Source organism: Pistacia vera, unplaced genomic scaffold, assembly GCF_008641045.1.
Source record: "Pistacia vera cultivar Batoury unplaced genomic scaffold, PisVer_v2 Contig200, whole genome shotgun sequence".
In the NCBI taxonomy this organism is placed as follows: Eukaryota; Viridiplantae; Streptophyta; class Magnoliopsida; order Sapindales; family Anacardiaceae; genus Pistacia; species Pistacia vera.
In genome coordinates, this window is record NW_022196003.1 from 1878224 (window position 1) to 1901681 (window position 23458).

The following is a 23458-nucleotide window of genomic DNA, read 5'->3' on the forward strand; positions in this document are numbered from 1 at the left end:
CCGGGTTTACGGTTGGGGATTGAGGTAGGTTCGCGATGGGTTTATGCAGAGGGATTTGCAGGTTCACGATGGTGGGTTGACGATGGGTTCACATGGGTTAGGATGTGGTTTGTGACAGAGGGATTTGCAGGTTCACGGTGAGAAGGAAGCATTGAAGCTGGTACTGGATACTAGAAAGTGAAATGGTGGTAATGCAAACTAGGAAGTGAAGCACTGAACCTGGTAATGGATTATCAAAAACTGAAATGGTGGTGATGGATATTGAGAAAGTGAAGCACTGAAAATGTAATGCAAACTGAGAAGTGGGCACGAAGTTGGTAATGGGCGTAATGGATACTGAGAAGTGAAATGGTGAAGCAGTGAAGATGTAAAAGTGAAAAAGCAAATTTAACGGTAAAAAAAAAACATTTGTCAGGATAGTGTTAGGATTGAATTATCAGGACAATATTGTGTAAATAATAAAACAAACACTATTGTAGAATTCGGTCCAGAATATGAAAAAAAAAACTTAGTCAAACGCAGCTTAGTATCCAACCCAACTTGCAATTGACATCCTTACCCCCGTCTCTCATTCATGAATCAAATAGAAAAGAAATTAGAAAGTTACAACCATAACTGAAAATTTTTCCTATCTTTAATTAACCACTATCATTATCACCATGGCAATCATACAAAAAAAATGAAGTCATTATAATCTTCGGAATCATTGTAATGACTCTTTCTAACTAGTATACTTGGAAATATATACATTAAAAACACATAAACATATTAGTAAAGAAAATGGGCCCGAAAATTTCTTAACTTTATAATTAAAATTTTTACATATAAAAGTTCATTTACATAAGCTCAAAATAGTAGACAGTGGTGCCATTTCCCCCGCTCTCGACGTCCATCTGACCGCTTCTCACCTATTTCCTGCAAAAAGAAAGAAACAACGGAATGAGCGCAATTGCCAGCAAGTAAATCCGATAAACTAGCCTTTTCTCCCGTGCTCACATTTTAATTTTTCCTTACATTACTCTATTCTTATCCTCTGTTCTTTCTTTCTTCAATTTCTCACTAATCATGGTGGTAGGCTAAATGCCATGATAGTGTGATGCACATGCACAAATGCAAGAAGTGTACATTTTTGTTTTATTCTTATTCTGTATTTTTCTTTTCTCTATTTCTCTTCTTTCTTTCTCTCTTATGCTTTCTTATTCTTATTCTTTCTTATTCTTTGCCGATAGGACGATGTTGAGGCATGGATTCGGAACCCTAGCCGTGTGAGTGTATTTTCTTTCTGGGTACAACCTTCATCCAATGCACTCTTACGGGCTATACAAATTCTTCTTCTTATCTTAGGCCGCTCACTGAAGGCAGCGTGCATGCGAGGAAATTCTTCTTGTCACTCACGGGTTCCATCGCAACAACCTATTCTTTTCTTCTTTTAGAGCATCTTTTAATAACTTTTCTTCTTTCTCTTTATTCTTTAAGTTTAGTTCTAGTGATATGTATAGCATATATGTAGATGGCTCATGCTCATTATTCTTTCTAAATGCAAATGTTTAAATGCAAGGATGCCATGTAGCAAAAATAAGTTTCTCTCTACCATCTACAAACTCATGCAATTCATAAATGAATAAAACTCATGCATACAAGCATAATCAAATTCTAATTTGGCTACAATTTATCTCTTTCTCAAGTCACAAATTTGGAGTAAAACTCCATCAAACAACTACTAAACCTGTCTAAAACATACACTCCCAAAAAATTCTACTCAACCTTTTCTAACTTCAACCAAACTCAATGTCATCATAAAACCAATACCACTTCTCATGGCTAAATTCCACCATCAATAATCATCAAACTCATCAATAATTCATCAATTCATCAACAATTCTCACATAAAGCATATACATATATGTAAAATCTCTACACACTAAATTTCTCAAATCATAAATTGGGTTGGATTTACTTACCTTGTGCTTGAGTAATTCCACTAGAATCTCTCTTCTTTGGTAGACTTGTTTTTCTCTAAAACCTAAGCATAAACACTATAAGAATCAACACTTTTAAAAATTAATCACCTCTATTGCAAGAATTCTTACCTTGGTTCTTAGGATCAAATCTCTACCAAAATCCAAACAAAAGCCTTCTAAAATCCATTGGAAATTTGTGAAGAGATGAGAGAAATTGAGAGTGAAGATGGCATGAGAGGGAGCAAAGAATGATAGGGTCTTTGTGCTTGAACCTTAATATCTCATATAATAGGCATACTTCCAATTTTGCCCTCACACTATAGAAAATTCCATCTTGTCCCTTAGTCATTTACAATAACGCCTTACTATATTACATTCTCCATCAAATTCCTTTTTTCACTCCCCACATTTTCACAATAATAAGGGTAGAATGGTCATTTTACCCCTAAGGAAGATTCTCTAGAATTTTCAAAAATTCCAATCGGCTTTTCGCCTCGGCGAAAAGATCAGAGAGTTCTTTGCCTCGGTGAAGTCTGAAATTCTGACACAAATTTGGGCAAAAAGTCATTACTGCGGCAATAAAATTCCTTTGCCGCAAGAAGTTTCAAATGTCGATTTTTCCATCTTTCTTCTTGAAATAAGCAAAACTAAGGGCATAAAAAACATACTAAGTTACGTACCCAATGTGGACGTTGCAATCTCCCCCTTATAGAATTTCGTCCCCAAAATTCAATCGAACAACTCGGGTAACGGTTTTGCAATCTTGTTTTACCTCCCATGTAGCTTCTTCGACTTTATGATTCTCCATAGGACTTTCACTAAAGGGATCTCTTATTTCAGAGCTCTTTCACTTTTTTGTCCAATATTGTATGGACGTTCCTCATAAACGAGATCTTCTCTAAGTCCACTTCTTCTATTTTCAATATATGGGAGGGATCGTTGACATACTTTCGTACTACGAGACATGAAAAAAATTATGCACCCTGTTATGCTGGGTGGTGTGCCAACTATAGGGTACCTTTCCCACTCGTTGTAAAACTTAAATGGACCAATGTATCTCAGTGCTAATTTTCCCTTGCACCAAACGAATACCGCTTATAGGGGGATACTCTTAGAAACACTTTATCATCACTCGAACTCAACATCTTTTCTTTTCAAATTGCATAACTTTTCTGTCTATCTTGGGCTGCTTCATTCTACTTCTGCATCAACTTGACATCTTTATCATTGCATTATTTCCGGCCCAAGAGCTATACGCCAAACATCTTTCTCTCTATCTCATCCTAATGTAGTGGAGATCTCTCTCTACCATACAAGGCCTGTAAGGAGCATCTTAATTGTAGACTAATAGCTATTATTTAGGCAAACTCCACCAAGGGTAACATCTCATGCCAGGACATTCTAATCCATGCAATAAGCCCTCAGCATATCTCAAGTACTGATTCGTTCCTTAGTTGACCATCTTTTTGAGGATGATAGGCGTACTAAATGCCAACCTGGGACCCAAGTTCCTCTGTAAAGTAGTCTAGAAAATTGAAACAAATCTGGATCTCATATCTGACAATATTGTCTGGGTACTCCCTGTAATCTGACTATCTCTTTATGTAAATTTGGGCCAGTTGATCGAGGTAGTGCTTCCTTTACTGGAAGAAAATGGGGACTTGGTAATATGTTACTATCACCATATGGATTAAACCCTTTTTGGACTTGGAAAGGCCTGTTATGAAATCCATGGATATACTCTCATTTCCATTCAGGAATTGTAAGTGGGGAAGCAATCTTGATGGCCTTGGTGTTCTGCTTTCACTTGTTGATAAACCAAACACTTAGCCACAAATCTCTAATATCTCCTTCATACCTGGCCACAATAGCTTTCTTTAAGTCTTGATACATCTTGGTTGCTCTAGGATGCAGTGTATGGTGTGTCATGAGCTCCGTAAGAATTCTCTTCTAACTCAGCATTGGGAATGCATAAGCGGTTCCTGAAACGGAGGACACCATCTAACAAGTGAAACTCTGGTATCTTGCTCAGGCACTTGCTGACTCATTTTCTAACAACTACTCATCGACAACTTGCTTTCTTTAATCTCTTCTAGTAAGGTGGACTGAATTTCTAACCTGGTAACCTTCTTGGTATCACCTCAATCTGTCTCTCTCAATTCTTTCAAAACTCTTCTGCTGTGAGTCGGGACAAAAGACTTTTCTACTCAAGGCACAACTACTACATTAGCTTTTCCAAGCTGATACTTAATCTCACAATCATATCCTTAACCAACCTCAACCATATTCTCTGTCTCATATTCAGCTCCCCCTAAGTAAAGAAATACTTCAAACTGTGTGGTCGGTGAGATATTACTCTTAGCACCATATAGGTAATGCCTCTATATCTTTAATGCAAAGACTACAGCTGCAACTCTAAATATGTGTAGGGTATCTTGTCTCATACTCTTTCAACTGTCGAGAAGCATAAGCTATCACCTTACCAAATGCATCAACATAACACCAACCCTGTAGTAAGACATCCAATAAATGTCGTTATCTAACCCTTTTGAGGTAACACAAAAATGGGAGCGTGTGTAATCTTCTTCAACTCTTGGAAACTCTCTTCACAAGCATCTGACCATATAAAAGGAATCTTTATTTGGTAAGAGCTGTAAGCGGCTTAGCCAACTGAGCAAATCCTGCTACAAACCGCCGATAATAGCTGCTAGTCCCAAGAAAATTCTAACTTCTTTTACTGTCTTCGACTTTTGCCACTCAAGAATGCCTTCACTTTGCTAGGATCCACTGATATACCTTCTTAGAGGCAATATGGCCTAGAAATATCACCTGATCTAGCCAAAACTCACACTTAGAAAACTTGGCAAACAACTTCTTTTCTCTCAATTGCTGTAACACTAATCTTAAGTGTTCCTCATGCCTTTCTTGACTTGGAATAAACCAGGATGTCATCAATAAATACCACTATAAATTGATCGAGACAATCATGAAACACTTGGTTCATTAAATCCATAAAGACTGCGGGGCATTGGTGACCCCAAGACTCACCACAAACTCATAATGCCCATATTTAGTCCGAAAAGCAGTCTTGGTAATACGTGTTCCGCCACTTTACTTGATGATGACCTGACCTCAAATCAATCTTGGAAAACACTACTGCACCTTTCAGCTAATCAAATAAATCATATATCGAGCAACGGGTACTTATTCTTTACTGTCACTTTATTCAACTCCTAATCTATACACATCTATAGCGATCCTCTTTCTTTTTCACAAACAGAATTGGAGCTCCCCAAGGAGAATGACTGGGTCGGATAAAGCCTTTATCTAGGAGTTCTTGGAGTTGCTTCTTCAATTCTAAAGTTCGGCTGGGGCCATTCGATAAGGGGCTTTAGAAATTGGTGTTGTCCCTGATACCAGTTAATACTAAAATCTACTTCTCTTTCTGGAGGTAAACCGGCAAATCTTCGAAAATACATCTAAAAACTCTCGAACTATTGGCACATTCTAAATCTCTGGTTGTGGGACGTCATTACTTTGCACACATGGGCAATGTACCTAGAACACCCTTTTTAACATCTTTCTAGCATTTACACTAACTGATTAACATACTCAACTGATGGCCCTATCCAAAACTAAACCATCTCTGTTATCGAGATTAAATCTTGCTTTTTCTTTCAACAATCAATTTCTACTCCATGTTCCCTAGGAAATCCATGCCCAAAATAACATTGAAGTCGGGCATATCAAATACTATCAAATCAACTGATAATTTCTTCCATGGATTACTACAAACTCCCCTGGAAGCAACTCATGGGTTACCACACTAACCCATCAGGTAATTCTATCTAATAGTATGACTACTACAATAGGTTTCAAGCCTAATCTTTTATCATTCCATGAGTAATAAAAGAATAAGTGGTCCAGAATCATCAAAGTATAAAGAAGAACTACATGAAATAATATATACCAGTAACTACGAATGGGCTGGCCTCTGTTCACCCTGTGCCACTGTAAACACCCTGACATTGGTACCTTTGGGAGTCTGTGCTGCGGTGGTGGAAAAGGAGCTTTACATCTTTCATCAAGTGCCCTGGCTATCGGCACCTATAGCATACATTTCGGCCTAGCTTTAAATACTCCCCTGTGGTTCCTCCCACACTTGGACATAGGGGAAAATCAGCAATTCTTGGCCGTTTACTCTGCAGCCGTCTCTTTGTTCTCTTATGTTGGAATTTTTCTTGTTCCTCACTTCCCATTCTTTTGACATCAACTTTCTTCTCTGTGGAACGGGGATGGGGCACTTGATCTTGTTATTGATGGACCGGCTGGGGTGAGCTTGTTCACAAAGATCTTAGCCCGTAAGGCTCGCTCCAAAGCCTTACTATAAGTATGAGGGGGCTCGGCTCCTGCCATCACATCACGGACAAAGAAAGTTGCATACCGTATCTAAACTTTGTTCGTCATGGGAAAAAGTGTGTTGTCTGTTCCACGGACCTAAACCATTCCTCAGCCTTTAACGGGTCTGTGGTACCCCTGAACTCTGACGGTTGGTGTTGGTGGGAGCCCATAAATAGGCTCGATATGTTCTGTACTGTTGGAGGTACAGCCTTTCTCTTCCTTCCCTAATGGTCGGTACTTGGACGGGGGTTTCAACTCTTCTGATATAACTCTCCCTGACTTTCCACTAGCACTTTCTAACAATAACTACAGATTCTTGCTTCATCAAGAGTAGGGGAAGTAGGTTCTGGCGGGTTAGAAGTTTCTCTGCACTCATCCCTTGTGCTACCTGCTCGAGTTCTACGTCTATCTACAAACACCAACACTTGAATCAACTCAAATAAGTATTACTAGTATAAGTAAGGAAGAAATAATCTTACAATGGTCGGCTACAGAACGTCAATGCGGCGGGAGAGGCATACTATCAAATCCGAAATCTTGGCTTTGATACCAAAAATGTAATGACTCTTTCTAGCTAGTTATCTGGAAAATATAATACATTAAAAACACATAACATATTAGTAAAAAATGGGCCCGAAAATTTCTTAACTTCATATAAAAATTCTTACATTAATAAAAGTCCATGTACATAAGCTCAAAAATAGTAGATAGTGCCATTTTCCTCCGCCTCTCGACGTCCATCGACTGCTTCTCACCTATTTCTTGCAAAAACAAAGAACAATGGAATGAGTGTAATTGCTCAGTAAGTAAATCCGCTAAACTAGGTTTTTCTCTCCGTTGCTCACATTTTAATTTCTTTCCTTACATTACATCTATTCTCTCTGTTCTTTCTTTCTAATTTCTCAATATCTTTCTCTTTTCTTTCTTTCTAATTTCACTACTCATGGTGGTAGGCATAATGCTATGCATAAGTGTGGCACATGCACAGCAAATGCAAGAAGTGCACATTTTTCTGTTTCTATTCTTATTATGTATTTCTTTCTTTTTCTTATTTCTTTCTTTCTCTTCTCTTTTTCTCTTATGCTTTCTATTCTTATTTATTCTTTTTATTATTATTCTTATTCTTTCTCAGAGAGTTCTTCGCCTCAGCAGTGAAGTCTGAAATTCTGACACAAATTTGGGCAAAAAGTTATACTGTGACGACAAATTCTTTGCTACGGCAAAGTTTTCAAATGTCGATTTTTCCATCTTTCTCCTTGAAATAAGCAAAAACTAGGGCATAAAATATATAAGTTATGTACCTAATGTGGACGTTACATTTTGACCTTGATATTTGTGTTGAATATTTTATTAATATATTTTTTTATAAATGATTTATTAATATAATATTTTGTTGCATTTGTTAAAATAATGTATTATTATATATATATAACTTATCAAATTACATTTTAATAATACTAAATATTTTATTGGTAATTTTGTCAACCGTAGATATTAAAAAACAAAAACCCATATTAATTTCAAGTACTAATCCAAGTGTTTAAAAACATCATATTAATACATATATGACAAAAGTACTAATTATCAACCCTTACAATCATTATTACACGTATACTCTATTAACAACTACGACATGGTCCATTGTGTCGCCCACAGTGCATTCGTTATGTTATCTCGTACAGTCGTCATGTTGTCTATAATACCTTATTACGATTGACTCGGTCCTTCTCCATTTCGGCCATATTCTACTCCATTTTGACGATCACAATATACTTGCTCATTACCCGTACTATTATTGGTTTGTTCGAAGATACGATCGTCTATATTGTACATTCTGATAAAATTATGAAGTACACAACATGCCATGACAATTTTCCCTTGTTTGTCCAACATGTAATTGTTCATTCCATTTAGAATACGGAACCGTCTTTTCAAAACACCAAAGGCTCTCTCGATAACATTATGGAGTGAAGCATGCATGTAGTTAAACAACTCTTGTGGCCCTCTTCGGTTACGGCGGTGATCAGAAATATGGTAAGCCACTCGCCTATGAGGGGCGAGGAACCCATCTCTATTTGGATAACCTACAGTAACCAAATAGTATTTTCCTGTAATAATATCAGACATTTTATTTGAATTACATGGCCTCAACTAATACGCTATAATATGTCAAGAAAATACCTATACCTGGTGGAGGATGTGGGAATCCAGAATTATGATCATCAATAATTGAATTTAAAACCCTTGAATCATGCGCAAATCCTTCCCTTCCAGTAACGACATAAGTGAACATCATGTTAAAGTCGCATACAGCCATTAAATTTTGTGACATCGATCATTTGCGATTCCGGTACCTATTGGCAAATTCACGTGGAACCGAAGCGTATACATGTGTGCCATCCATGGCTCCAATACAGTCCTATCATGAAAATTGAATTTTTCTAATATTAACCTACTAAAAAAATTAATAACACGATGAACTTAACTATCTACTAATAGCAAACATAATGAACCAGTGCCTTAAAGAAAGGGTAATATTTTCTGTTGGCTGATATTTCCCATAGAACATCATTGAAGTCAGGTGGTCTGATAAACTCTATCTTCAACTCACATATAGCGTCGCAAACTGTGGTAACATGTCTAGAGATCGTCTCACCCGAATGTTGGAAATCCTCCATCATAATTATGATTGTCTCATTTTTTCCAACGATTGTTAGAAATATCATAACTTGTTCTTCCAAACTCGTCCTCCTGGTTGGTTGCAATTTGCCTTGATCGGACAAAAATTCATATAACAATGTAAAACAGTCTTTGTCCATGCGACACTTGTCATAGATCCTGTCAGGATGACCGTTGAGTACTTAAAACATGTACTGATGACAAGTTAATAAGGATGTATATCGTGGTTAACGCCAAATTGCTTCTAACGCGGCAACACCGCAGAGTGCAAAGGCTATATCTGTCAGTATTTCTTCTTCGTCCCTCTCATATGTAGCATGTCATCTTCTTCCTATACGGCTAGACGATGCCATTTAAACCTACACATTTGCAAAACATTTATCAACAATTAACAGTTGTTGTACTACTTAGCAAAATATAACAGTCAATATTTAATTGTAATGACAATCGAAAACAGTGTTTACACATGTAATATCACATAAATAAGTTCATACAGTAGCGTTATAAATTGTAATTGTAATGACAACTGCCCACTGACGCATACAAAATTGTTGCCAAACAATTATGAAATATAGTGTCATCTACTTATTATTGGGAAAGTTGTTATAAATCCAATTAGCTTTTTCCTCCAATGGGAGTTTCACGAATATCTCTCGCCACCCTGGATTTTCATATAAGTACGTGACAGCCGACAGATAAAACTGTGTCGGTACTTGCATGGCCGTCATGATGTCAATACAATTGCTCATAGAAAAAAGATCAGATGGAGACTGGTGTTCTTTTCTTCCCTCTCATCTGCACTGCGATTGGTAGCCCTCGATCTCATTGTCTGCTTCTTCGCAAGCTCGTCCGTCAAGCTAAAAATGGCATTCGTAATTGAATGTCTCGGCCCCCTTCTGTGCCTCCTATTTCTCGCTCTTCCATGGCCAGATGTGTTTGGCTGTTTTTCCCCTGTCGTCCTATCAGGATCAGGTTTAAAGTCGCTATCATCCATGGGAACTGCGCCGGGATTGAAATAGCTGGAGGTCTCTACTGGTTGGGATGTAGATGTGTACGCATATCTTCCAGTGGCACTTTGCTTCTCAAATATTATTTCATAAAGCTCCTTGTGAGGAAGTCCCTTGTGGTAAAATTGTTGCACCAGTGGGTTTTGCTGGTAAGTTAAAAGAATAATATATTAATATTTAGCAGTCTAAAAAAAATGCGTACATTTATGGTGTCGTTGAATAATAATAGTTAAAAAATATGAAAATTTACCTTGACATATTCTTGCCAAACCTTAACGGGACACGTTGGACTTTGTGACTCATGATCCCACCCGAACCCTGTGTGTTGCAGCAATTTCCGCCATGCTTGATACACTTTTCACAGGCGAAAGAACTTGGAGGTTAATTATGTCACGTTGAGTCTCTTGCCAGCCAGTGATGATATGTCGTCCAACATTTCCTAGTAATTAGCTGTTTTTATTGCAGTACCGTGCGAAGTTTTGGCCTGCTCAGATAACAGGACCAGAAATTTGTGGGTCATCTCAGCGGACCAGGCCACAGAATCACTCATCTATGGATAGTACAGTGAGGGACAACCAACATTGGAGGGCCATACGACTCACTAATCACATTACAAAATATGATACTCACATGTTAACGTAATCAACTAAATACATATAAAATTATACCTCGTTCGATCCGACATTGCTTGAAGACGTCAATCCAGGGGAAGATATAGACAATGTCGACCAACAGGGTGTATGACAAACTCCAAGTCTGGAAAAATGTCGAAACTTTCGCCTCTGTTGCAAGTAATAATCAATCCTACGACGTCGAGACAAATTATGTTGACATCTGTGCATATGAGCGTAATTTCTGATTACGATTAAAGAACGATGTCGAATCTACACAACAAATATATCAATTAGTGAAACCTGAATAAAATATTTGAGTCAACCAATTACAAAACACATTATTAAAGTCCAAATTAAAAGGATTAATGAAAAGAAAAAAACAGTACTAACACAAATTATTTCCAATAAAAAAAAATAGGTAACGGAAACTTACAAATTGGATTTGGATACTTCGCGGGTCTCTTTCCCTTCTCTGAGACAGATAAACATCAAATACAATTAAAGGGATCCATGTGTGTACAGGAGATTAAAAACCTGTCAAACAAAACAAAAAACTTATTAAAACAATTCATTCGTGTGCCAAATAAAACAAAAACGCCTTGAAAATGATTCATGCCTGTGCCAAATAAAACAATAACGAATAAAAAAAAAAAGAAAATCATTCCTATGCCAAACAAAACAAAAACGCATTTACAATCATGTGTGTGCCAAATGCCAAATAAAACAAAAACCCATTCACGATCATGCATGTGCCAAATGCCAAATAAAACAAAAACCCATTCACAATCCATTAACGCAAAACAACATCCCTTTCAACACAGATCAAACAAAAACCTATTCACAATCCATTAACGCAAAACAGCATCCCTTTCTACACAGATCAAACAAAAACCCATTCACAATCCATTCGTGCCAAACAAATAAAAAACACAAAACAACATCTCCTTGTACATAGATCTGAGGTGGGTTTGATCCAGATGGGGTGTAGGTTTGTGACAGATCGGGTCACGGTCACGGTGGGTTTGTGTATGATCGAGGTGTGGGTTTGCGACATATCGGGTCACGATGATAGTGGGTTTGTGTGTCATCGGGGTGTGGGTTTGTGATAGATCGGGTCACGGTGGGTTGGTTTGCTACAGATTGGGTCACGGTGGGTTTGTGTGTGATAGATCAAGTCACGGTGGGTTTGTGTGTGATAGATAGGGTCACGGTGGGTTTTTTTGTGATAGATCTATTTCCGGGTTTACGGTTGGGGATCTGAGGTAGGTTCGCGATGGGTTTATGACAGAGGGATTTGCAGGTTCACGATGGTGGGTTGACGATGGGTTCACATTGGGTTAGGATGTGGGTTTGTGACAGAGGGATTTGCAGGTTCACGGTGAGAAGGAAGCATTGAAGCTGGTACTGGATACTAGAAAGTGAAATGGTGGTAATGCAAACTAGGAAGTGAAGCACTGAACCTGGTAATGGATTATCAAAAACTGAAATGGTGGTGATGGATATTGAGAAAGTGAAGCACTGAAAATGGTAATGCAAACTGAGAAGTGAAGCACGAAGTTGGTAATGGGCGTAATGGATACTGAGAAAGTGAAATGGTGAAGCAGTGAAGATGTAAAAGTGAAAAAGCAAATTTTAACGGTAAAAAAAAAACATTTGTCAGGATAGTTGTTAGGATTGAATTATCAGGACAATATTGTGTAAATAATAAAACAAACACTATCTGTAGAATTCGGTCCAGAATATGAATAAAAATACTTAGTCAAACGCAGCCTTAGTATCCAACCCAACTTGCCCAATTGACATCCTTACCCCCGTCTCTCATTCATGAATCAACTAGAAAAGAAATTAGAAAGTTACAACCATTAACTGAAAATTTTTCCTATCTTTTAATTAACCACTATCATTATCACCATGGCAATCATACAAACAAAAAAGAAGTTACATTATAATCTTCGGAATCATTGTAATGACTCTTTCTAACTAGTATACTTGGAAAATATAATACATTAAAAACACATAAACATATTAGTAAAAGATAATGGGCCCGAAAATTTCTTAACTTTATATATAAAATTCTTTACATTAATAAAAGTCTCATTTACATAAGCTCAAAAATAGTAGACAGTGGTGCCATTTCCCTCCGCCTCTCGACGTCCATCTGACCGCTTCTCACCTATTTCCTGCAAAAGCAAAGAAACAACGGAATGAGCGCTAATTGCTCAGCAAGTAAATCCGATAAACTAGCCTTTTCTCTCCGTTGCTCACATTTTAATTTCTTTCCTTACATTACTCTATTCTTATCTCTCTGTTCTTTCTTTCTTTCTAATTTCTCACTACTCATGGTGGTAGGCATAATGCCATGCATAAGTGTGATGCACATGCACAAATGCAAGAAGTGTACATTTTTTTGTTTTCTATTCTTATTCTGTATTTCTTTCTTTTCTCTATTTCTCTTCTTTCTTTTCTTCTCTTATGCTTTCTTATTCTTATTCTTTCTTATTCTTTGCCGATAGGACTCGATTGAGGCATGGATTCGGAACCCTAGCCGTGTGAGTGTATTCTTCTTTCTTGGGTACAACCTTCATCCACATGCACTCTTACGGGCTATACAAATTCTTCTTCTTATTCTTAGGCCGCTCACTGAAGGCAGCGTGCATGCGAGGAAATTCTTCTTGTCACTCACGGGTTCCCCATCGCAACAACCTATTCTTTTCTTCTTTTAGAGCATTCTTTAATAACTTTTCTTTCTTTCTCTTTATTCTTTAAGTTCTAGTGCATATGTATATGCATATATGTAGATGGCTCATGCTCATTATTCTTTCTAAATGCAAATGTTTAAATGCAAGGATGCCATGTAGCATAAAAATAAGTTTCTCTCTACCATCTACAAACTCATGTCAATTCATAAATGAATAAAACTCATGCATACACTGCATAATCAAATTCTAATTTGGCTACAATTCTATCTCTTTCTCAAGTCACCAATATTTGGAGTAAAACTCCATCAAACAACTACTAAACCTGTCTAAAACATACACTCCCAAAAATTCTACTCAACTCTTTCTAACTTCAACCAAACTTCAATGAATCATCATACAACCAATACCACTTCTCATGGCTAAATTCCACTCATCAATAATCATCAAACTCATCAATAATTCATCAATTTCATCAACAATTCTCAAAATCATAAGCATATACATATATGTAAAATCTCTACACACTAAATTTCTCAAATCATAACTTGGGTTGGATTTACTTACCTTGTGCTTGAGTAATTCCACTAGAATCTCTCTTTCTTTGGTAGACTTGTTCTTTCTCTAAAACCTAAGCATAAACACTATAAGAATTCAACACTTTTAAAAATTAATCTCACCTCTATTGCAAGAATTCTTACCTTTGGTTCTTAGGATCAAATCTCTACCAAAATCCAAACAAAAGCCTTCTAAAATCCATTGGAAATTTGATGAAGAGATGAGAGAAATTGAGAGTGAAGATGGCATGAGAGGGAGCAAAGAATGATAGGGTCTTTGTGCTTGAACCCTTAATATCTCATATTAATAGGCATACTTCCAATTTTGCCCTCACACTTTATAGAAAATTCCATCTTTGTCCCTTAGTCATTTACACTAACGCCCTTACTATATTACATTCTCCATCAAATTTCCTTATTTTTCACTCCCCACATTTTCAACTAATTAAGGGTAGAATGGTCATTTTACCCCTAAGGAAGATTTCTCTAGAATTTTCAAAAATTCCAATCGGCTTTTCGCCTCGGCGAAAAGATCCAGAGAGTTCTTTGCCTCGGTGAAGTCTGAAATTTCTGACACAAATTTGGGCAAAAAGTTCATTACTGCGGCAATAAAATTCCTTTGCCGCGAAGAAGTTTTCAAATGTCGATTTTTCCATCTTTCTTCTTGAAATAAGCAAAACTAAGGGCATAAAAACATACATAAGTTACGTACCTCAATGTGGACGTTGCAATTCTCCCCCCTTATAAGAATTTCGTCCCCAAAATTCAATCGAACAACTCCGGGTAACGGTTTTGCATATCTTGTTTTACCTCCCATGTAGCTTCTTCGACTTTATGATTCCTCCATAGGACTTTCACTAAAGGGATACTCTTATTTCAGAGCTCTTTCACTTTTTTGTCCAATATCTGTATTGGACGTTCCTCATAAACGAGATTCTTCTCTAAGTCCACTTCTTCTATTTTCAATATATGGGAGGGATCGTTGACATACTTTCGTACTATCGAGACATGAAAAAAATTATGCACCCTGTTCATGCTGGGTGGTAGTGCCAACTTATAGGGTACCTTTCCCACTCGTTGTAAAACTTCAAATGGACCAATGTATCTCAGTGCTAATTTTCCCTTGCCACCAAAACGCATTACCCGCTTATAGGGGGATACTCTTAGAAACACTTTATCATCCACCTCGAACTCAACATCTTTTCTTTTCAAATCTGCATAACTTTTCTGTCTATCTTGGGCTTGCTTCATTCTACTTCTGATCAACTTGACATCTTCTATCATTTTCTGCATTATTTCCGGCCCAAGAGCTATACGCAAAACATCTTTCTCTCCTATCTCATCCTAATGTAGTGGAGATCTACATCCTCTACCATACAAGGCCTCGTAAGGAGCCATCTTAATTGTAGACTAATAGCTATTATTATAGGCAAACTCCACCAAGGGTAACATCTCATGCCAGGACATTCTATAATCCATGCAATAAGCCCTCAGCATATCCTCAAGTACTTGATTCGTTCTCTTAGTTTGACCATCTTTTTGAGGATGATAGGCCGTACTAAATGCCAACCTGGTACCCAAGTTCCTCTGTAAAGTAGTCTAGAAAATTGAAACAAATCTGGAATCTCTATCTGACACTATTGTCTTGGGTACTCCATGTAATCTGACTATCTCTTTAATGTAAATTTGGGCCAGTTGATCCGAGGTAGTGCTTTCCTTTACTGGAAGAAAATGGGCTGACTTGGTTAATATGTCTACTATCACCCATATGGCATTAAACCCTTTTTGGACTCTGGAAAGGCCTGTTATGAAATCCATGGATATACTCTCCCATTTCCATTCAGGAATGTTAAGTGGCTGAAGCAATCTTGATGGCCTTTGGTGTTCTGCTTTCACTTGTTGATAAACCAAACACTTAGCCACAAAATCTCTAATATCTCTCTTCATACCTGGCCACCAATAGCCTTTCTTTAAGTCTTGATACATCTTGGTTGCTCTAGGATGAGCAGTGTATGGTGTGTCATGAGCCTCCGTAAGAATTCTCTTCTTCAACTCAGCATCTTGGGGAATGCATAAGCGGTTCCTGAAACGGAGGACACCATCTAACAAGTGAAACTCTGGTATCTTGCCCTCAGGCACTTGCTGACTCATTTTCTAACACTACTCATCGACAACTTGCTTTTCTTTAATCTCTTCTAGTAAGGTGGACTGAATTTCTAACCTGGTAATCCTTCTTGGTATCACCTCAATCTGTTCTCTGCTCAATTCTTTCAATAACTCTTTCTGCTTTGTGAGTCGGGACAAATAGACTTTTCTACTCAAGGCATCAACTACTACATTAGCTTTTCCAAGCTGATACTTAATCTCACAATCATAATCCTTAACCAACTCTAACCATATTCTCTGTCTCATATTCAGCTCCCCCTAAGTAAAGAAATACTTCAAACTTTTGTGGTCGGTGTAGATATTACTCTTAGCACCATATAGGTAATGCCTCTATATCTTTAATGCAAAGACTACAGCTGCCAACTCTAAATCATGTGTAGGGTATCTTGTCTCATACTCTTTCAACTGTCGAGAAGCATAAGCTATCACCTTACCCAACTGCATCAACATAACACCAAGTCCCTGTAGTAAGACATCCATATAAATGTCGTAATCTACACCCTTTTGAGGTAACACAAAAATGGGAGCAGTGGTTAATCTTTTCTTCAACTCTTGGAAACTCTCTTCACAAGCATCTGACCATATAAAAGGAATTCTTTATTTGGTAAGAGCTGTAAGCGGCTTAGCCAACTGAGCAAATCCTGCTACAAACCGCCGATAATAGCTTGCTAGTCCCAAGAAACTTCTAACTTCTTTTACTGTCTTCGACTTTTGCCACTCAAGAATTGCCTTCACTTTGCTAGGATCCACTGATATACCTTCCTTAGAGGCAATATGGCCTAGAAATATCACCTGATCTAGCCAAAACTCACACTTAGAAAACTTGGCAAACAACTTCTTTTCTCTCAATTGCTGTAACACTAATCTTAAGTGTTCCTCATGCTCCTTTCTTGACTTGGAATAAACCAGGATGTCATCAATAAATACCACTATAAATTGATCGAGACAATCATGAAACACTTGGTTCATTAAATCCATAAAGACTGCTGGGGCATTGGTTAACCCAAAAGACATCACCACAAACTCATAATGCCCATATTTAGTCCGAAAAGCAGTCTTGGTAATATCGTGTTCCGCCACTCTTACTTGATGATGACCTGACCTCAAATCAATCTTGGAAAACACTACTGCACCTTTCAGCTAATCAAATAAATCATCTATTCGAGGCAACGGGTACTTATTCTTTACTGTCACTTTATTCAACTCTCTATAATCTATACACATCTATAGCGATCCATCTTTCTTTTTCACAAACAGAATTGGAGCTCCCCAAGGAGAATGACTGGGTCGGATAAAGCCTTTATCTAGGAGTTCTTGGAGTTGCTTCTTCAATTCCTAAAGTTCGGCTGGGGCCATTCGATAAGGTGCTTTAGAAATTGGTGTTGTCCCTGATACCAGTTCAATACTAAAATCTACTTCTCTTTCTGGAGGTAAACCCGGCAAATCTTCCGAAAATACATCTAAAAACTCTCGAACTATTGGCACATTCTAAATCTCTGGTTGTGGGACGTCATTACTTTGCACCACATGGGCAATGTACCTAGAACACCCTTTTCTTAACATCTTTCTAGCATTTACACTACTGATTAACATACTCAACTGATGGCCCTATCCAAAACTAAACTCATCTCTGTTATCGAGATTAAATCTTGCTTTCTTCTTTCAACAATCAATTTCTACTCCATGTCTCCCTAGGAAATCCATGCCCAAAATAACATTGAAGTCGGGCATATCAAATACTATCAAATCAACTGATAATTCTCTTCCATGGATTACTACAAACTCCCCTGGAAGCAACTCATGGGTTACCACACTAACCCCATCAGGTAATTCTATCTTAATAGTATGACTTACTACAATAGGTTTCAAGCCTAATCTTTCTATCATTCCATGAGTAATAAAAGAATAAGTGGCTCCAGAATCAATCAAAGTATAAAGAAGAACTACATGAAATAATATATGACCAGTAACTACGAATGGGCTGGCCTCTGCTTCACCCTGTGCCACTGTAAACACCCTGACATTGGTACCTTTGGAAGTCTGTGCTGCGGGTGGAAAAGGAGCTTTACAATCTTTCATCAAGTGCCCTGGCTATCGGCACCTATAGCATACATTTCGGCCTAGCTCTCTTAAATACTCCCCTATGTGGTTCCTCCCACACTTTGGACATAGGGGAAAATCAGCAATTCTTGGCCGTTTACTCTGCCAGTCTCTCTTGTTCTTCTTATGTTGGAATCTTTTCTTGTTCCTCACTTCCCTATTTCTTGTAACATCAACTTTCTCTCTCTGTGGAACGGGGGATGGGTCACTTGATCTTGTTATTGATGGACCGGCTGGGGTGAGCTTGTTCACAAAGATCTTAGCCCGTAAGGCTCGCTCCAAAGCCTTACTATAAGTATGAGGGGGCTCGGCTCCTGCCATCACATCACGGACAAAGAAAGCTTGCATACCGTATCTAAACTTTGTTCGTCATGGGAAAAAGTGTTGTTGTCTGTTCCACGGACCTAAACCATTCCTCAGCCTTTAACGGGTCTGTGGTACCCCTGAACTCTGACGGTTGGTGTTGGTTGGGAGCCCATAAATAGGCTCGATATGATTCTGTACTGTTGGAGGTACCAGCCTTTCTCTTCCTTCCCTAATGGTCGGTACTTGGACGGGGGTTTCAACTCTTTCTGATATAACTCTCCCCTGACTTTCCACTAGCACTTTCTATACAATACTACAGATTCTTGCTTCATCAAGAGTAGGGGAAGTAGGTTCTGGCGGGTTAGAAGTTTCTCCTGCACTCATCCCCTTGTTGCTACCTGCTCGAGTTCTACGTCTCATCTACAAACACCAACACTTGAATCAACTCAAATAAGTTATCTACTAGTATAAGTAAGGAAAGAAATAATCTTACAATGGTCGGCTACAGAACGTCAATGCGGCGGGAGAGGCATACTATCAAATCCGAAAATCTTGGCTTTGATACCAAAAATGTAATGACTCTTTCTAGCTAGTATACTTGGAAAATATAATACATTAAAAACACATAAACATATTAGTAAAAGATAATGGGCCCGAAAATTTCTTAACTTCATATATAAAATTCTTTACATTAATAAAAGTCTCATGTACATAAGCTCAAAAATAGTAGATAGTGGTGCCATTTTCCTCCGCCTCTCGACGTCCATCCGACTGCTTCTCACCTATTTCTTGCAAAAACAAAGAAACAATGGAATGAGTGCTAATTGCTCAGTAAGTAAATCCGCTAAACTAGGTTTTTCTCTCCGTTGCTCACATTTTAATTTCTTTCCTTACATTACTCTATTCTTATCTCTCTGTTCTTTCTTTCTAATTTCTCAATATCTCTTCTCTCTTTCTTTCTTTCTAATTTCTCACTACTCATGGTGGTAGGCATAATGCTATGCATAAGTGTGATGCACATGCACAAATGCAAGAAGTGCACATTTTTCTGTTTTCTATTCTTATTATGTATTTCTTTCTTTTCTTTATTTCTCTTCTTTCTCTTCTTTCTTTTCTTCTCTTATGCTTTCTTATTCTTATTCTTATTATTTCTTATTCTTATTCTTATTCTTTCTTTTCAGAGAGTTCTTCGCCTCAGCGAAGTCTGAAATTTCTGACACAAATTTGGGCAAAAAGTTCATTACTGTGACGACAAAATTCCTTTGCTACGGCAAAGTTTTCAAATGTCGATTTTTCCATCTTTCTCCTTGAAATAAGCAAAACTAAGGGCATAAAAATATACATAAGTTATGTACCTCAATGTGGACGTTACAATCATGCTATCACATCTTACACTATTAGCGAAACGAGTCTTGCATTCAGTTTATAGGAATTAATTTACTTTAAATAAATAAACACATTTTGAGTAAAAATAAATATGTGCAAACTTGACTTCAAAATGAATAATATCTACTCCGTTGAATATGGGATCCAGAGATAACCCTAATCAACACAAATCTTTTGAAAATAAATATAATTTAAACACTTCATACTTCATGTATCATGCTTTGAGTCTCCCTTATTATTATTTGTCGTCTTTCTCACTTTGACCTACTCNTAAATAAACACATTTTGAGTAAAAATAAATATGTGCAAACTTGACTTCAAAATGAATAATATCTACTCCGTTGAATATGGGATCCAGAGATAACCCTAATCAACACAAATCTTTTGAAAATAAATATAATTTAAACCCTTCAAACTTCATTTATCATGCTTTGAGTCTCCCTTATTATTATTTGTCGTCTTTCTCACTTTGACCTACATGTCCCTGGTTCCACCCTGACGTGACTACCCCCATCATTATACTTGCTATTTTTCTAGTTATCTTATTTTATTTTATTTATTTATTTTCAGCTTCAATCTACATTTACAGCTCCCAAATTAGCCGACCACCTTTCCCTTTTCAATAAAAAAACATCAAATAATTTTCATCATAAATCTTACTTACACATAATTGAATTAATTATCCTTCTCAAACATCGTTTAAAATGCAAGACCATTTACGAGGTCATTCCTCTTGTCTTTATCTTTTCTTTATTATTTTTCTATTATTTGGATCTAAAAGATTCTCAATATATATAAAAGTTGTGTCAAGTCTAGGGCTTAAACTTAGTTGAGTTTTACTATCTTCTGTTTCAATATTCAGTAGAGCCGATGATTGTGCCAACTGGGTTCAGGTTTAATCCCACCGATGAAGAGCTCATCGAAATTTTGGAAAGGAAAGTTTGTGGGAAACAAATGCCTCTCCATGACACTTTCATTATTGAAAAAAATGTTTATGATCATGAACCTGAAAAACTTGAGTGTAAGTTTGTTAAGCTTTTCAGGAAATCCTTTATTCTCTCTTTAATCTCTTTTTATAAATCCCTTTATGTGATATTTCTTTACTTGATCCTTCTTCAGAAGTACTCTTTCTGTGCAAAAACAGCTACTTTTAGGGTTTCAGATTTTGTAATCCACAAAAGAAATTTCATCTTTTAACTTCTTTCAATATTATGCCTTCTTTCTTCAAACTGTATCATAAGTCCTCACATTAATTACTAGAACATTTTTAATAAGAAATGAGATAATGATCATTTTGTCTAATTAAATTTCTTTTTGTTATGTGTTATGCTTGATTTTCTTCTCTCTTTTATCTCTTCTTATATATATATATATATATATATCTTACGTGAAACTTCTTCAACAGTACTGTTTCTGTACACAACTACTTTTAGTTTTAGGGTTTCAGATTTTGTAACTTTTAGTTTCACACATGGGATTTCATTAAAACCACAAAAATCTTTCATCTTCTACCTCTTTTAATATGCCTACTTTCTTCCATCATTTTGTCTAAATGATTTGTTGCAACATGATTATCTTCAATCTTTTTTTCTGCCGTTTACCTTATGCAAGTTTTATATACACAAGTTAATTTATTGGATAAAACTTGATGTTGATAGGGGATCGCACCATGGCGGTACACAAAAATGAGAGATATTATTACTGCATAAGAGAGAATGATTCACGAGAAGTTTCAGGTCGAGGATGGTGGAAAGCAACAAGCCATGTGAAGAAAATTTATGCTAATAACAAATGCGTGGTTGGTTACAAAAGACCTCTCACATTTCACAGGTTTACAGGCAATAAAAGAAAGCGCAACAAAGCCATCAAGACTAACTGGATTATGTATGAATATGGCCTAGAATCCTACACAACGGTACCCCTTTAATTTCATTCTTATTCAATTAATTTGTTCTACTTTTTGTTCAGATTTTGATATTTGATATAAATTTGGTCAGGAATGGAGACTGTGCAAGATCAAGTATAAGGGAAAACAAAGTGTGCAAGAAGAGCTGGAGAATATTCGAAAAGGTTACGGATTAAGCAGTGATATTATTTCTGGAGAAAGATGTTCAGTAATGGAGATGAAATCATCCTCATCTTCATCGGTAGTTTTTGTTGATGAAGAAGAAGAGCGGCAACCAATAATGAAGTCTCTTGAAGAAGTGGAGAATAAAATAACAAGTGATGATTTTATTAGTGAGAAGATCCAAAGAGAAGATCAAGAGATGAATAATGAAGAGGAACAACAACTGATGCTATATGCTTCATATAATTATGATCCAATCTTAACACACATTACCAGTAGTTCAAATTATGATTATTTTGGTGATTATAATTATAATTATCAACTTGAACAATTACCATATTCTGTAGATGAACTATTTCCTAGCTTTTGGTCTTAGGATTAATTAATGATCATGTTTCTATCTTTTAATTTTCTTCATGTATGTAATCATCAATTAATTAATTTTTAAAGTGTTGCGTTGGAGTTAATTAATTTAAACGAACTGGTTTTGTTGCTGCTGATTTTGCTTAACTTCCTTGAGGTTTGCTCTAACTTTACAAACACATTGTAATTTGAAAACTATCACTCACCTCCCATTTTAGCCAAAGTTTTCAGCTCCATTAGAGGGTGGCTAGGAATTATTTTTACTAATGGGGTGATCTTGAACAATTGATACTAAGTCTGATGAAGTTTTTTTTTTTTTTTTTTTTTTTTTATGGCGGATTCTTTTGTATCATGCCCTCTTTTTGCTCCTTATTACTTAGCTTCATGTATATGTGTTTCTTTTAAGGGGTATGGTTCATAGGTCCCCCGTCTCATGTTATCTACTCATATTTTTTTTTTTCAATAAAGTACAATAAAATAACCTTGGGAGAATTTTGTTGATTTCCTTGAGTTTTTTTTTTTTTTTTTTTCCGTCGTTTGAAGTAAGCATGCATAGTAAAAAGAGAATGTATAAAGAGAACTGAACAAAAATGCCTTCCTTAAGGTTTTTTCTAACTCTACAACATATAGCTGTTTGATAATCTCTTTCGCAAGTACCAGACATCCGTTTGTTAAGAGAGAATCTAAATAGCTATATGCTTAAATGAAAATACCATAAGTATATACCTACAAAGGAAATAATTTCCCACGCAAAAAGGGTAATTTGAAACTTACTGAAAAGTTAGGGTTTGGTCAAGAAATTAGCCCTTTTTATAAATTAATTGACAGACAAATTAAATTAATTGAAAAAATTATTTGGACTGGGTCATCTGCTTCTCCTGCCCCCTCCTTGTTTACCTGTTTTACCTAATTCTAAAAATACTAACATCAATCATGACTCCTGTTGAGGATTTCTATATGATCTTGCTTCAAAAGTAGTGTTCTATATCTGACATTTATATACCTAAATTTAATTAATATTTGCTTTATTTCTCTCTTGGATTCATGCAACATGTAATAACATGCATGCATTCTTCACTTTAATAATTTAATTATCATTTTATTTACCCATTAAAAGATCTGTCACCACGTGAACCAAACGATAAGCTCGAGTG

General features: G+C 36.6%; 1 protein-coding gene across 1 annotated transcript; it reads left to right on the forward strand.

Annotated features, from left to right (window-relative positions):
* The first annotated feature begins 20743 nt into the window (after positions 1-20743).
* Positions 20744-22317, forward strand: LOC116128512 (NAC domain-containing protein 41-like). The gene is made up of 3 exons (XM_031414221.1): positions 20744-20894; positions 21532-21788; positions 21871-22317. Exons 1-3 carry the CDS (start codon positions 20744-20746, stop codon positions 22315-22317), a joined length of 855 nt encoding a protein of 284 aa, XP_031270081.1.
* The last annotated feature ends 1141 nt before the right edge of the window (positions 22318-23458 follow it).